The sequence below is a fragment of the Heliangelus exortis genome, chromosome 13, assembly GCF_036169615.1.
Source record: "Heliangelus exortis chromosome 13, bHelExo1.hap1, whole genome shotgun sequence".
NCBI lineage: Eukaryota > Metazoa > Chordata > Aves > Apodiformes > Trochilidae > Heliangelus > Heliangelus exortis.
The window spans coordinates 16,416,000-16,429,087 of NC_092434.1; the positions used below are offsets into that span (position 1 = coordinate 16,416,000).

Genomic DNA, 13,088 nt, shown 5'->3' on the forward strand with positions numbered 1-13,088 from the left:
TGCAAGGAAGGCAGGGTGGGAAACAGTGCTGGGAGATGATGTTTGCCTCGAAGGAAAGCACCAGGGAAGTCACGTTTAAAATACTTCCAAGGCTTAATCTAAAACATAATTCTACCCCTAATAGAATGGGCCTGGCTGTGGGAACTGCAGAACTCAGGCCAGCAGGTCAGAAGATCCCAGAGGGAACAGAAATCCAAAGTGGAAAACGAAGACAGTGGGAGTGTGGCCCTTCACATCCCAGGGATGTCCCGGCCATGCCTCCTGCAGCTCTTTTCTTTTGGGCAGGGAGTTGGAGTGGGTTTTAGAGGCAAAATCTGGAGAAGAGGAGGCTCAGGGGAGACCTCATCACTCTCTCCAACTCCCTGAAAGGAGGTTGGAGCCAGGGGGGGTTGGGCTCTTTTCCCAGGCAACTCTCAGCAAGACAAGAGGGCACAAGAGGTCTCAAGTTGTGCCAGGGGAGGTTTAGGTTGGACATTAGAAAGAATTTCTTGCTGGAGAGGGTGCTCAGCCATTGGAATGGGCTGCCCAGGGAAGGGGTGGATTCTCCATCCCTGGAGCTATTTCAAAAGAGCCTGGATGTGGCACTCAGTGCCATGGGCTGGGAACCACGGGGGGAGTGGATCAAGGGTTGGACTTGATGAGCTCTGAGGTCCCTTCCAACCCAGCCCATTCTATGATTCTGTGATTCTATGAAAATCAGCTGCCTCACCAGTCACATCAACTTCCTAACAACCAAAGCTCCCTTTGCAGACTTTCTGTTTGCTCAAGTGGTGGGTGTCCTTCCAGTAAGTCAGGCAGCAGTCCTTGATTTTCTTCGTTTTGATTTGATGCACTTCAGCTTGCTGTGCTCAACACTTTGTTCTTTTCTCTCTAGATCTTTTTATAGGCACACTGTCACATATCAATCAATGTTATGGATTAAAGTTGAATATATTGCCTGGGCCAGAAGGAAAGCATTTTAAACAAAGTCCTATTTAATTTGTTTTTCCTGGGTTTTTTTCCTGTTTGGTTCGTTGGTTTGGGGTTTTTTTGTTTTCTTGTTTGCTTGGGTTTGATGGGTTTTTTTTTTTCCTTCTCTGTTTCCAGCCTTCTGACATGGCAAAACCAGGAAGATTGCAGGATTTTAACCAGGCGGAATTCCTAAATAATCGTCTCAGATGTTGTGGAATGGCTATGACAAGAAGCCAGGTCATCTGCTGGGACTGTGATTGTACTGCAGCACAAATGAAGGCAGAGCCTCAGCTCTCAGTGTCCCCGGTGGGTAACGCAACCCAAAATGGGGATGAACTCCATGTTTTACACCAACCACATCCATGCCTCCCACCCCACGCCTCGGGACGATTCCCTGCTCAGGGCCTGCGGGTTCCGGGGCAGAGCGCGGGTGGCGGAGCCGTGGGGCACCCTCAGGGCGTGCGGGGAGCCCCACGGCCACGCAACCGACGCCGACCCGGCCCTCAGCACAGAGGCGCTGGGCCCGCCACCAGCCCCCAGCCCCGAGGGACCGGGAGCTCCGCTCAGTGAGCGGGGCAAGGCGCAGGAGCCCGAGTCACGGCCTCCCGCGGCGTGGGACCGGCGGGCAGGGTGCGGAGTCGGGCCCGGACCCCTCAGGAGAGCAGCGGAGCCGCGGCCCGGCCCGGCGGTGGCGGCGGGGCCGGGGCGAGCATGCGCGAGCCGTGCGCGTCACGGGAGCGGGCGAGGCCGGCGGGAACGCGGAGCCCCGCGCGCCCCCTCCCTTCCGCAGCCGCCGTTCTCGCGCCTCCATTCGGCTCCGCCGAGCGCTGCCCGCGCTGCCCGCCGCCCGTCAGAGCCCCGCCGAGGAGGGGAGAGCGAGACAGCCGGGAGCACGGGATAGGGAAGCGTCCTCCCCACCCCCTCCCCGCCGCCAACCCTCTTCCTCCTCCTCCTCCTCCTCCCCCGCCTCCGCCTCCCGGCCGGGAAGAGCTCGCCGTGCCCGTAGCAGCCCCGCTGGATGCACTGAGCGCTCTGGCGCGGGTAGAGGGGCAGGAGGGAGCCGGGAGCCCCGCCGCGGAGCCGCTGCGCTGCCCGGAGGCTCGCGGCCATCTGCTTTAATTCTTTGATCCGTGTGCCCCCCCCCCGCCCGCCGGTGGCTGGCTTTGCCCCTGCCTCCTCCACTCTGCCCGCGGGAGCCAGCCGAGGCGGCGGCGGCGGCGGCGGTGGGGGCTGAGGGCTGGTTTTTGTTTTTTTTTTTTTTTTTGCTCCCCCCCCCCCCTTTTTTTTTTTTTTTAATTTTTTTTTTAAATTGAATTTTTCTTCGCCGCCATGGGATGTACCCTGAGCGCCGAGGAAAGAGCCGCCCTAGAGCGGAGCAAGGCCATCGAGAAGAACCTGAAGGAGGACGGGATCAGCGCCGCCAAAGACGTGAAACTCCTCCTGCTCGGTAAGAACCGGCGGCCCGGTCATCCCCCCGCTGCCCCGCGTCCTTTCATCCGCCTCCTCCCCCGCGCTTATCCCCCCCTCATCTCTCTTTCCACAGGAGCCGGAGAGTCGGGGAAAAGCACCATCGTGAAGCAAATGAAGTAAGTCCAGCGGGGAAACCGGGGCGGGGGTGTGTGAGTAAACGGCGTTAATGGGCGGTAGAACGGGGCGGGGGCTCGATGAGTTGAGTGAGGGCCGCGGGCGCCATGTTTACCTGAGGGGACCGCCGGGGCGGGGAGGCGAACGGCCCCGGTTTGGGGGGGGTTGAGGGTGGGAGGGGGAGGTGAAGGCCGCCGCCGTTGCTCCCGCTGCTGTTCAGGGCCGGTTGGTGCTGAAGCGTCGTCGAGTGGAGGCCTCGCCCTTCGGCAGGGAGAGGGAAGGTGGCAGGGAGTGGGAATTGGACTTCCTTCCCCCCTCCTTGCCGCGGGGCGAGGCCGCGCAGATGTCCCCGTGAAGCGAACCGCTGTCACTTCAGGGGCTAAGGTGGCTTCCAGAGCCCTCGCTGGGGTTCCCTTACACACCGTGTGTTTGATTAGACATTACCGTGCAATAAAACAGCAGTGCATAAAAAAATAAACACCCAACAACCCCAGCTCACCATCTCTTCCACCGTAATTGCATAGGAAAGCAGGTGCAGGGGAAGGCTGATGGAGCTATTCCCTTGGCAGAGCTATTCTTTTCTTTCCCTTCCTCCTTTTTAATTAAAATACAATGGAATACCCTGGCCTCCTACCGAAGCAGAGATGACGGGCTAGGGCGAGGCGGGCGCCATCACGGAACGAGCCCGGGCGCTGGTTCAAGGGTCCTGGGGTAGAGGCACGGAGCGGTCGCTTCTGGGGCGATGCCGGTGGTTGCAGCGAGATCCGTGGTTGGGAGGGGCCCCCCAGGGGACCAGGACTGCTTAGCTGAGGGGGAGAGGCAGCAGAGCTGGGTGTGGATGGGGTGCGGGGAGGGGGCTGTGTGTGTGCAGGCTGCGCTCCGCAGTGCCGGTGCCTTTGCGGGGGGCCCGGCTCTCCCCGGAGCCGGGCGCCGCGGGGGGCAGGTCCCGACGCGGCGCGGTGGCTTTCAGGCGGTTGGCGTGGTGGACAGCGCCCAGCGGGGACTCGAACCCGCCGGCAGCGCCGTCGCTTCGGCGTCGCTCGGCTCCTCCCGGCGGCGCCCGAACAGACGCTCGGGTGCATTCGGAGTCGCTCGGGGGGAAGCCGAAGGGTGTCGGAAAGAGCCGAAGGGGCTCGTTGCCGCTCGGCAATCTGTTGCCTTGCAGTCCCGTAGTGGGTGTGTGAGTGTGCGTGTGTGTAAGTGTGTAAGGGTGTGTGTGAGAGTGTGAGTGTGAGAGGGTGACTGTGTGAGTGTGTGAGGGTGACTGTGTGAGGGTGAGTGTGAGTGTAAGTGTGAGGGTGAGTGTGTGAGTGTGTAAGTGTGTTGAGTGTGAGTGTGTGAGTGTGAGTGTGAGTGTGCGTGCGCCGCAGGGGCAGATCCGGGCCTTCATCCCTGCTCCTCACCATCCAGAGTGGCTTAGCAGGTGACCCGGATATTTCTGTATCCATTCTGTGTCCACCCCTCAGGGGTTCCCAGGGGACTAAACCATCATCCCCGCCCCAGGCAGTGACTTCCCCAAGGCACGGTCGGGATGGGAGGTCTGGCTGCGAGGAGGCTCCCCCCAGTGCCCGGTGGTCTCCCACCAACATTTGTGTACCCCACAGGCTCTGAGCTTCCCCTTCACGGTTTGAAAGGGGGCTTCCCACCCCAACAGTTTGATTTGGGGCTGGGGTGGGTTTGCACTGGGTTGTGTGCAGAAGGTGGATCAGTGGTGGATCTGTGACTGCAGATGAGCACAAATAAATGATTTAATCTGGGAATTACTTCTGCAGAAGGATGCTGGAATGGCAGGCGATGGGTTTTGGGTGAAAGGAGAGGCTGTAGGTACCACAATAAGAGCACAGCAGTGCACAGAGGGCAGGTGGTGATCATTCTGGCTTACACAATTATTGTACAGTGACTCTTGTTTGCCAAAGAGCAGAGCTCTTGTTGTTTTGAAACAAATTACATCAAGATAACAACCTGTTTGCTGGACTAGATCGGTATATTGAGGACTGAAATATAACCTGCTTTATATATATATAAATTTATGTCTATAGTTTTTGCACATATGTGTATGTATGTTGTAGAATCATAGAATGGTTTGGGTGGGAAGGGGCCTTAAAATCATCCAGTTCCAACCCCCTGCATGGGCAGGGACACCTCCCACCAGCCCAGGTTGCTCCAAGCCCCATCCAACCTGGACTTGAACACTGCCAGGGATGGGGCAGCCACAGCTTCCATGGGCAGCCTGGGCCAGGGGCTCAGCACCCTGACACTAAAGAATTTCATCCTAATGTCTAACCCAAATCTTCCCTCTTCCTGTATACTATATGCACATAAATATAATAATTTATGTGAAACAGTCTTAAATTAGTGCATGCTAGGCTTGCAGCCTTCTACCTGGCTTGAAAATCCCAAGAAGGCTGCTATGGTAAACTGGGAGGTGTCCACCAGTGTGTAAACTCCAGTGGAGAGTGGGGATCCTGGGGTGGGGACAGCTCTGGTGTTGCTATGAGCAGGCAGCTGGAGAGAGCCGTGGGCACCAGGGAGAGAGCAATGTGCAGGGAACAATCTGGGGAAATTAACATTTCTGAAGATTAATTTAAATAGAACGTAGGCATTAGCATTTCACCTGGTCAGGCTCCATTAGACAGGCTTGCTGAGAACCTAATGAATTCTTAATAAAGATTAAATCGTGTGTTCATTAGATTTTGATGAAAGAGAGTGCTATTTTATTTTTGTAATACTGGGTTATTGGTGTGCTGCTTAGATAATAAATCTCATAGTTATGAATGGTTAAAGCAGCTTCACACTCGGGTAGTGCCTTGAAAAGAAAATGCTAAGACAAAGGAACAGAGAACAGACATTGTTACAGAGGACTAAGAAGAGGTTAAAGGCTGTCCAGTTAATCCAGGAAATATTAGTTAGCAGGAGGAGAAATGACAGGTAGAAAATAGAATAATTTGAGACTTTAGCATGGGGATTAGGATTTGTAAAATTAATTACGGATGTTTCAGTGAAATATTTGGAGATACCTCTCAGGTAGTGAGCAGGGAGTTATCCAGCAAAGCAATACTGGTGAATGGCAGAGAGGTGGAACTGGAGTTAAGCTGAAAGCAGTGGTGACCCAGGCCAGGAACTGCACTTTTCCTGGCACCCAAGGACACTGTAACTGATTGTGTTTGCTTGTTATTTTTTCTCAATCAGTTCTGCAGTCCAGATATTTTCACTCATGCTTCAAAATGAATCATAGAATCATGGAATGGGTTGGGTTGGAAGGGACCTCAGAGCTCATCAAGTCCAACCCTTGATCCACTCCCCCCGTGGTTCCCAGCCCATGGCACTGAGTGCCACATCCAGGCTCTTTTGAGATATCTCCAGGGATGGAGAATCCACCCCTTCCCTGGGCAGCCCATTCCAATGCCTGATCACCCTCTCCAGCAAGAAATTCTTTCTCATGTCCAACCTAAACCTCCCCTGGCACAACTTGAGACCTCTTGTGCCCTCTTGTCTTGCTGAGAGTTGCCTGGGAAAAGAGCCCAACCCCCCCCTGGCTCCAACCTCCTTTCAGGGAGTTGGAGAGAGTGATGAGGTCTCCCCTGAGCCTCCTCTTCTCCAGCCTCAACACCCCCAGCTCCCTCAGCCCTTCCTCACAGGACTTGTGCTGGATCCCTTCCCAGCCTCCTTGCTCTTCTCTGGACCTGCTCCAGCACCTCAATCTCCTTCCTGAGCTGAGGGGCCCAGAACTGGACACAGGACTCAAGCTGTGGCCTCACCAGGGCTGGTCAGGGCCAGGATAGTCATGGGGACAGTCCCAGAAGGTGCAGTTGTGCATGGAAGCCAATGAAACTCCAGAGTGTGGCACCATGTGCAGGATCAGGCTGTGACCAGGCTCTCTTTTCACTCAGCTTAAGCTAAAAAACAGCTTTAACCAAGCAAACCTGGAGCCTGGCCAGAGGGTGAGAGTTACCAGACGAGAGAAATTACTCTTGCAATTCCACCACCCCATCTCAAAAAATTCATTTTGATGTAGGATTGAAGTGGATATCAACATTTTTTTAGATCTTTCTTCCTGAACTAAATGTTAAGCACAAGCAGATTTTGGAGTATCTGATCTATTCAGGAACACCTGTAGCATGGAATCGAGCCTGCTGCTGTTCAAGGATATTTTTGGGGGGACTTAGAGCTCCAGTGAATGTGTTTGTTCATCACAAGCCCAGGGAGACACCAAGCACATCTGGTGCTGCCCAGCAGAATCCATCTATGCATACAATGATCCAGTGATGAGCAGGGATGGAGCACTCAGGTGGGGATGGCATCAGCATGGAGCTTCCAGGGAATTCAGTCTCTACTCAGCAATGCAAAGAGACTGAGGTAGCTGGATTGGCTTCAAAAACAAGGTCCTGCCACCTACTCAACAGCAGCTGTTCTGGATGGGGAGCCAGGGCAATACTTCACCTTCCCACACAAGGCTGTGCCATTCAGGAGGAGACGTGGCTTCACCTGCCCACAGGAAAAATCTTGGGTTTGGGTTTTGGATTTTGCCTCTGCAAAAGCAACAGCTTCTGTCCCCTGGGGAGCGGGGAGTAGAGAGCTGGGTCTGGCTCCCTCTCATAGGATTCTGGAGCTTCCAGCCTTGTATGTGCTCCAAAATAGCCACGTCTCATTTCAGCAGCAGTGTTGGTGGTGCCTTAGTTGATGGGTTTTTTTGCAAAGTGTTTTTCTGTAGTGTATGAGGATGGGAGTGTGCAGCCAGGAGAAAAATACAGGAGCCTACAATGCCAATCTTGAAATATCTACTCTCTTCTCCCTAGCAGCCATACATCCCAATAGTTATCTGATATATGGGCTTGACCTTTTTCAGAAAGCCCCTCAAAACTGCCCTGGGCTCTGCTTGCTCACTGTGTAACCAAATTACTTATAATCTAATGAACTACTTCAGAGTGAGAAGCAGTCCTCACCCACTGGTTTTACAGCCCATCTCAGCGATTTGATGGGAAATGCCATTGAAACAAAATGATGTGTTGTGAACACCCACTCGAGTGCTCTTTGCCACACGTCTGTGTCTCAGCACTGTAGGGATTTCACACTTGCAGCCCCATCTCCCAGGAATACTTCACCCTACGGGGGCTTACAGTGTGGGGGTGCTTTGTCCCTGCAGTGTGTTCCCAGGGACCAAACCACAGCTTGCTGGTCTCTGGGTGGCTTTTCTGCTTGGTGGCACCAGGTGCAGACCCCAGCAGGGTGGTGGAGGGGCAGGAGGATGGACCTGCTGCCTTGCTCCAGACCAAGAACCATTTGATCACAGTGGGAGTTGGCAGCCCAGAGGTACAAACCTCACTAGAGCATCAGGTCAGACAGAACCATCCTCCTCCTTACTTGTCTCCTGCTCTGTTTTCCAGGATTTCTGAGGCTCGTGGCCCAAAGTAGGGCAGTGACAGGCTGCTCCCAGGCATCGTTTGAACTGGGTTTCAGAAAGCAGAGGAAAGAGCTCCTGCCTTTCATTTGAAGTTGAGCCCTTCTCCCAAGAGCTGCTCGAGTGCACTGTGCCCTGGGTGTGGGTTTGGCAGAGTCCTTGTGGCATTCTGTTGCTCTGCAGACCCCAGCAGAGAGGCAGCTCTGGTGGAGCTGGTTTGGCAGTGAAAGCTGTGCCTGGCAGTGAGCTGCCTGCTGGGGCAGTCCTGGGCTGTGGAGATGCTGCCTGACCAGTACATTCCTGCCTCCAGTAAGGCAGAGTGTCCTGCCAGGGCATGGAGAGCATCCCAATGGATTCTCCTCTAGGAGAAGGCTCTTCCCCTGCTACAGCTTTTTTCCATACCTACTTCCCATAGGTTTTCTTGCATCCCTGGATGCTGTGGATGCCTCCTGGATGCCCTGTGATGGCACAGTGCAGGGAGATTGGCTCTGAAGCAGGCAGGCATAAGGGCACAGAGCAAAGTGAGGCTGTTCATTTTGGCTTGTACTTGCAAAGGGTAATAAGGGTTTTCAGCATTTCCTTCTTTTTGGATTATTAGTTGTGCTTGTAAGCCAAAACATTAACAACCATAGTTTGTTCTTTTATACTTCAGGTTCTTGTTATTAGACTGAGAGAGATTTCAGAGAAAAGCAGGAACAATATTAGCAGGCAAGACAGAATGCACTTTGGATTTGATTTTTTTTCCTTTTTTCTTGACAGTTCTGAATTTGTTTCTTGTGTTAGGGACTCACAAAAGTAAAAATATCTTTCAGTGACAACGGTGAACTACATAGCTTCTCCTCTTTCAACCTAGTTTTAAAACCATAAAAGAAACTTGCCTGTCATATTCTGACATGAGGCATCTCGTCCTGTTGAAAATGTTTCAGCAATGTAATGAGATGAAAGAAGTTCTTTTAATGAGGTCAGAAGAAAGAGACAAATCTGCTGCACAAATGTAACCGAGTCTGTTTTGGTTTATGTTTGGCTTGACTATCCCAGGAGTTGTAAGAGACATCAGATTGAGTCATGACAAATGAAAAAAACGTTGTGGTTTTCCTCTCGAGTCTGTCCTTTCTCATCTGTCTGGGATACAACTTCACATCTGATCTGAGTTCTCCAGTATGCTCACCTGGGGCATGCAGGGAAGATTACCAAGATGGGGGAAGCATGAGAAAGACTCAAGTACTGGAGGTAGAGGCACTTTATGAGTTCTTTTGCTTGGTCTGGTCTAGAGAAAGAGTGAAATGAAGACCAAGGCAGGAGCAGGTTGCTTGCTGCTCACTTGAAGAACAAGAGCCAGGCAGTCAGTAAAGTCTTATGGACTCATAATTAAGTCACCCATGGTAGAACTATTTTTTTTCAGACCCTTTGCAGAGTTCCATCCTGCCCTGGTTTGCATCAGCTTACCCTGCTTTCTCCTGGATTTGCAGGATGCAAAATCTTAAATGAGTGGTGGGGGGTTGGCAGCTAGAGAGCCTGATGTGAGCACAGGGTCTGAAAGCTTGATCTGACAAACTTATGAGTTCTTACACCACCTGCTCATGCTGTCAGGAAGGTAAAAATCTTCTCTTATGAGTCAGCAGAAGCTGGCAGTGAACAGAAGGACCTGTTCTCTGTACTCTGAAGTCCATGGTTAAACCTTGAGTGCAACTGAGCACAGAAAACAGGATTTGGTCCTTCATCCATTATGAGGCTGTGACAAGGAGATCTGTCAGAAGAGAACTGACAAAATCTACTCAGATTCAGGTGGCCAGGGTGTTTAAGAGTGTTCTCACTCTTCTGGTGCAATTGTAAATCTCCTGAGATTTGCAGCTTTCTGTAGAGTCTGTGATTGCTTCTGGATTTGCATGATTGGGCAAGCTCTGGTTTCAGGGGTTCTTTGCTTAGATCTCTCTTTTGTTTCTGAAAAAAACCCACCCTTCAAGCTTTTCTCACTTCAGAGCAAAACTGAAAAATAAATGTCCTCATTCTAGCCTAAGGATTGTGAGCAAAAGAAAAAACACTCCAATCAAAGACAGGGAAACCAAACACATCTCAGTTGCTTGGTTATTTTTGAAGCCTGAGTGGACTTTGGGCCAAGTTCTTCCTGTGCTGGAGGTAAAATTTTTATGAGATCCGATGAATTTCTAATCTTCCTGTGGCCTTTGGCAGGGTACTGGAAATGGCTAGGTTTCATTCAAAAAAAAAAACCCAAAACCAGGGAACAAAAAGGTCTGGAAATTACATTTTAAAAAGCATTGGCATTTTAAACCTAAGGCCATTTTTCTTGCCTCAAAAATTCTTTTATTTCATTCTTTTATTTCCATCATTTAGAGGGAAATCCAAATGATTTTTGCCATTATTTTCCTAATGCTGAAGAAATGCTCGGCCTAATATAAAAATCCTCCTGAACCATTAATTGAATCATTCTTATTTGATTGTTAAGACCATTCAGGCAAATGGCAGATGTAGGGAGGCTGGAGGATTACAGTGCTGTTTATCAGATGCTGTTATGATTCTGCCTAAAATCAGAAAGTGGAAAAGGCTGACAAAAATGCTACTGAATAACACAAAGCAAAGGAACTGATAGTTATCTGGTGCTGAGAGAAAGAGAGAAAAAAAAAAAACCCTTTAATCCAAAGCTCAATCATTGTGTGCTTATTTTGATAATAGAAGAAAACTCTTGATGGAGGCATTCCTCTGCTTACCAATAAAAATGTCTTAACTCTCCCCAGCTTTCAGGTTAATGGAGAAGGAACTGAGCAGCACTCACTCAGAAGGGAACTCAGGGAATTGTGTAGTAAGCTGACATCATGCCTATTGGCAAGTTGCTAATCAATAATATCTTTGATATTGAAACAGAAGGGTTGGCAGAGTTTAAATTGCTTTGGTTTTCTTTTTCTTGGGCATGTGGTGCTCTGCTTGGTCACCAAAAATTGTATTGGCTCATCAGAACATGAAACCTGCAAGCTTAAAACAAAGGAGATGAAGTACAGCAGCTTGAGAGAGAGAAAAGAGGTGTGGGTAGCACAGATCCTTCCAAAATTAAACAAGTTTGGGCCGTGGCTGTTAGGAACCCTCCTTTCCACCATCAAGCCATCCTGGGGGATTTTGTGTCCTCAGGAGTCAAACACAATTTATGGAACATTCATAGAATCACAGAATGGGCTGGGTTGGAAGGGAGCTCAGAGCTCATCAAGTCCAACCCTTGATCCACTCCCCCCGTGGTTCCCAGCCCATGGCACTGAGTGCCACATCCAGGCTCTTTTGAAATATCTCCAGGGATGGAGAATCCACCCCTTCCCTGGGCAGCCCATTCCAATGGCTGAGCACCCTCTCCAGCAAGAAATTCTTTCTCATGTCCAACCTAAACCTCCCCTGGCACAACTTGAGACCTCTTGTGCCCTCTTGTCTTGCTGAGAGTTGCCTGGGAAAAGAGCCCAACCCCCCCCCCCGGCTCCAACCTCCTTTCAGGGAGTTGGAGAGAGTGATGAGGTCTCCCCTGAGCCTCCTCTTCTCCAGCCTCAACACCCCCAGCTCCCTCAGCCTCTCCTCATAGGATCTGTGCTCGAGTCCCTTCACCAGCCCAGTTGCCTCCTTTGGACCTGCTCCAGCACCTCAATCTCCTTCCTAAACTGAGGGAATAAATTCTGCTTGAGGGAATAAATTCTGCTTGATCCAGGATAACTTGTGGAGCCTTGCAGCAAAAATTCTGCTTGGTTAACATTGCAGGAATTGCTGTTTGGGAAAGGTTTTTTTTTTTTTTTTTTTGGAGCTTAGTAGCCAGGAAAGGGATTTTCTTCTCTTTGGCAGGTAGCAGGCTGCTGTGCATAGAAATGCAGGGGAATGTGTTCTGCACCAGGAGGCTGTGAGAGTGTCTCCAGAAGCTGCTTCAGTGAACATGGAGGGGCTCAGCAGCAGAACACCCTGCTCCAGAGACACCCTAGTCAGGGAATTCATCACCCCAGGCTTGGCAGCTTGGCAAGGATGGACATTTCACCTCTCTGTGTGTCCCTCCTCTGCAACATCACCCTCCCAGTGCTTCAAAGAGTCTGAAAGGCAGAGCAGTGACTCAACGTGCTCTGAGGCTCTCCAGCAACTTCAGACTTGTAATAAATGCTCTTGTCTACAAGAGCATCATCAACAGCATCTTGTACACACTATGACAGTCTGGTACAAGACTTGGAGCATTTCTCCATCAGCTGGGATCATTGCAGAAGGGGGGGGAGATAAGAGAGGGGATATATTGAGGAAAATATCACTGCAGTGATAAAAATATGTACTACCCCAAGCAGAATCTGATGATTTATCCTCTCCCTCTTAGAGCTGATTTGAGTTAGTAGCTCCAATTTTAAAGCATTAAGCAAAAGTGCAAAGGAAAGGCTGAGCACACAAAATGGATGTTAGGCTGCATAATCCAGATAATAAATGAGAGGTTTTATTGCAAGATTTCTGGAGCCATGGTATGCACACAGAGATGTGATGATGTTTCCTCCCTGCCAGTGCAGCCAGTGCTCCTTCTTCACTGTTATTTGCTGCTTTGGCAGGGTGGGCCCTGCTCTAATCCAGCTCCTTCCCAGACAGCAAAGGTGGTGGAGTTAGCAGAGAGCTCTCAATGGCACAGAACCATGGCTGTGTTCCTGGAGGAGCTCTGTGGTCTCTGGAACCCAGAATTCGTGGTGGGATTTTCAAACCACTTTAGGGACACCACATTGTGGGGGTGTCTCCTTGTCTGAGATGGTGAGAGTGAAGCCTCCAGGAGTTTCTTCTCTTCTCTTCTCTTCTCTTCTCGTCTCTTCTCTTCTCTTCTCTTCTCTTCTCTTCTCTTCTCTTCTCTTCTCTTCTCTTCTCTCTCTTCTCTTTCTCTTTTCTCTTTTCCTCTTTTCTCTTTTCTCTTTTCTCTTTTCTCTTTTCTCTTTTCTCTTCTCTTCTCTTCTCTTCTCTTCTCTTCTCTTCTCTCTTCTCTTCTCTTCTCTTCTCTTCTCTTCTCTTCTCTTCTCTTTTCTCTTTTCTCTTTTCTCTTTTCTCTTCTCTTCTCTTCTCTTCTCTTCTCTTCTCTTCTCTTCTCTTCTCTTCTCTTCTCTTCTCTTCTCTTCTCTTCTCTTCTCTTCTCCTCTTCTCTTCTCTTCTCTTCTCA

The 13,088-nt window shown here is 50.7% G+C and overlaps 1 protein-coding gene across 2 annotated transcripts in view; it reads left to right on the forward strand.

Moving 5' to 3' along the window:
• The first annotated feature begins 1,734 nt into the window (after positions 1-1,734).
• Positions 1,735-13,088, forward strand: part of GNAO1 (G protein subunit alpha o1) — a 141,559-nt gene continuing 130,205 nt past the window's right edge. The window contains exons 1-2 of one of the 2 annotated variants that reach the window (XM_071757036.1): positions 1,735-2,398; positions 2,495-2,537. In XM_071757036.1, coding sequence (XP_071613137.1) covers positions 2,281-2,398; positions 2,495-2,537 — 161 coding nt within the window. In that variant the 5' untranslated portion in view covers positions 1,735-2,280. The remainder of the gene's footprint in view (positions 2,399-2,494; positions 2,538-13,088) is intronic. The other variant, XM_071757037.1, reaches the window with a different exon arrangement.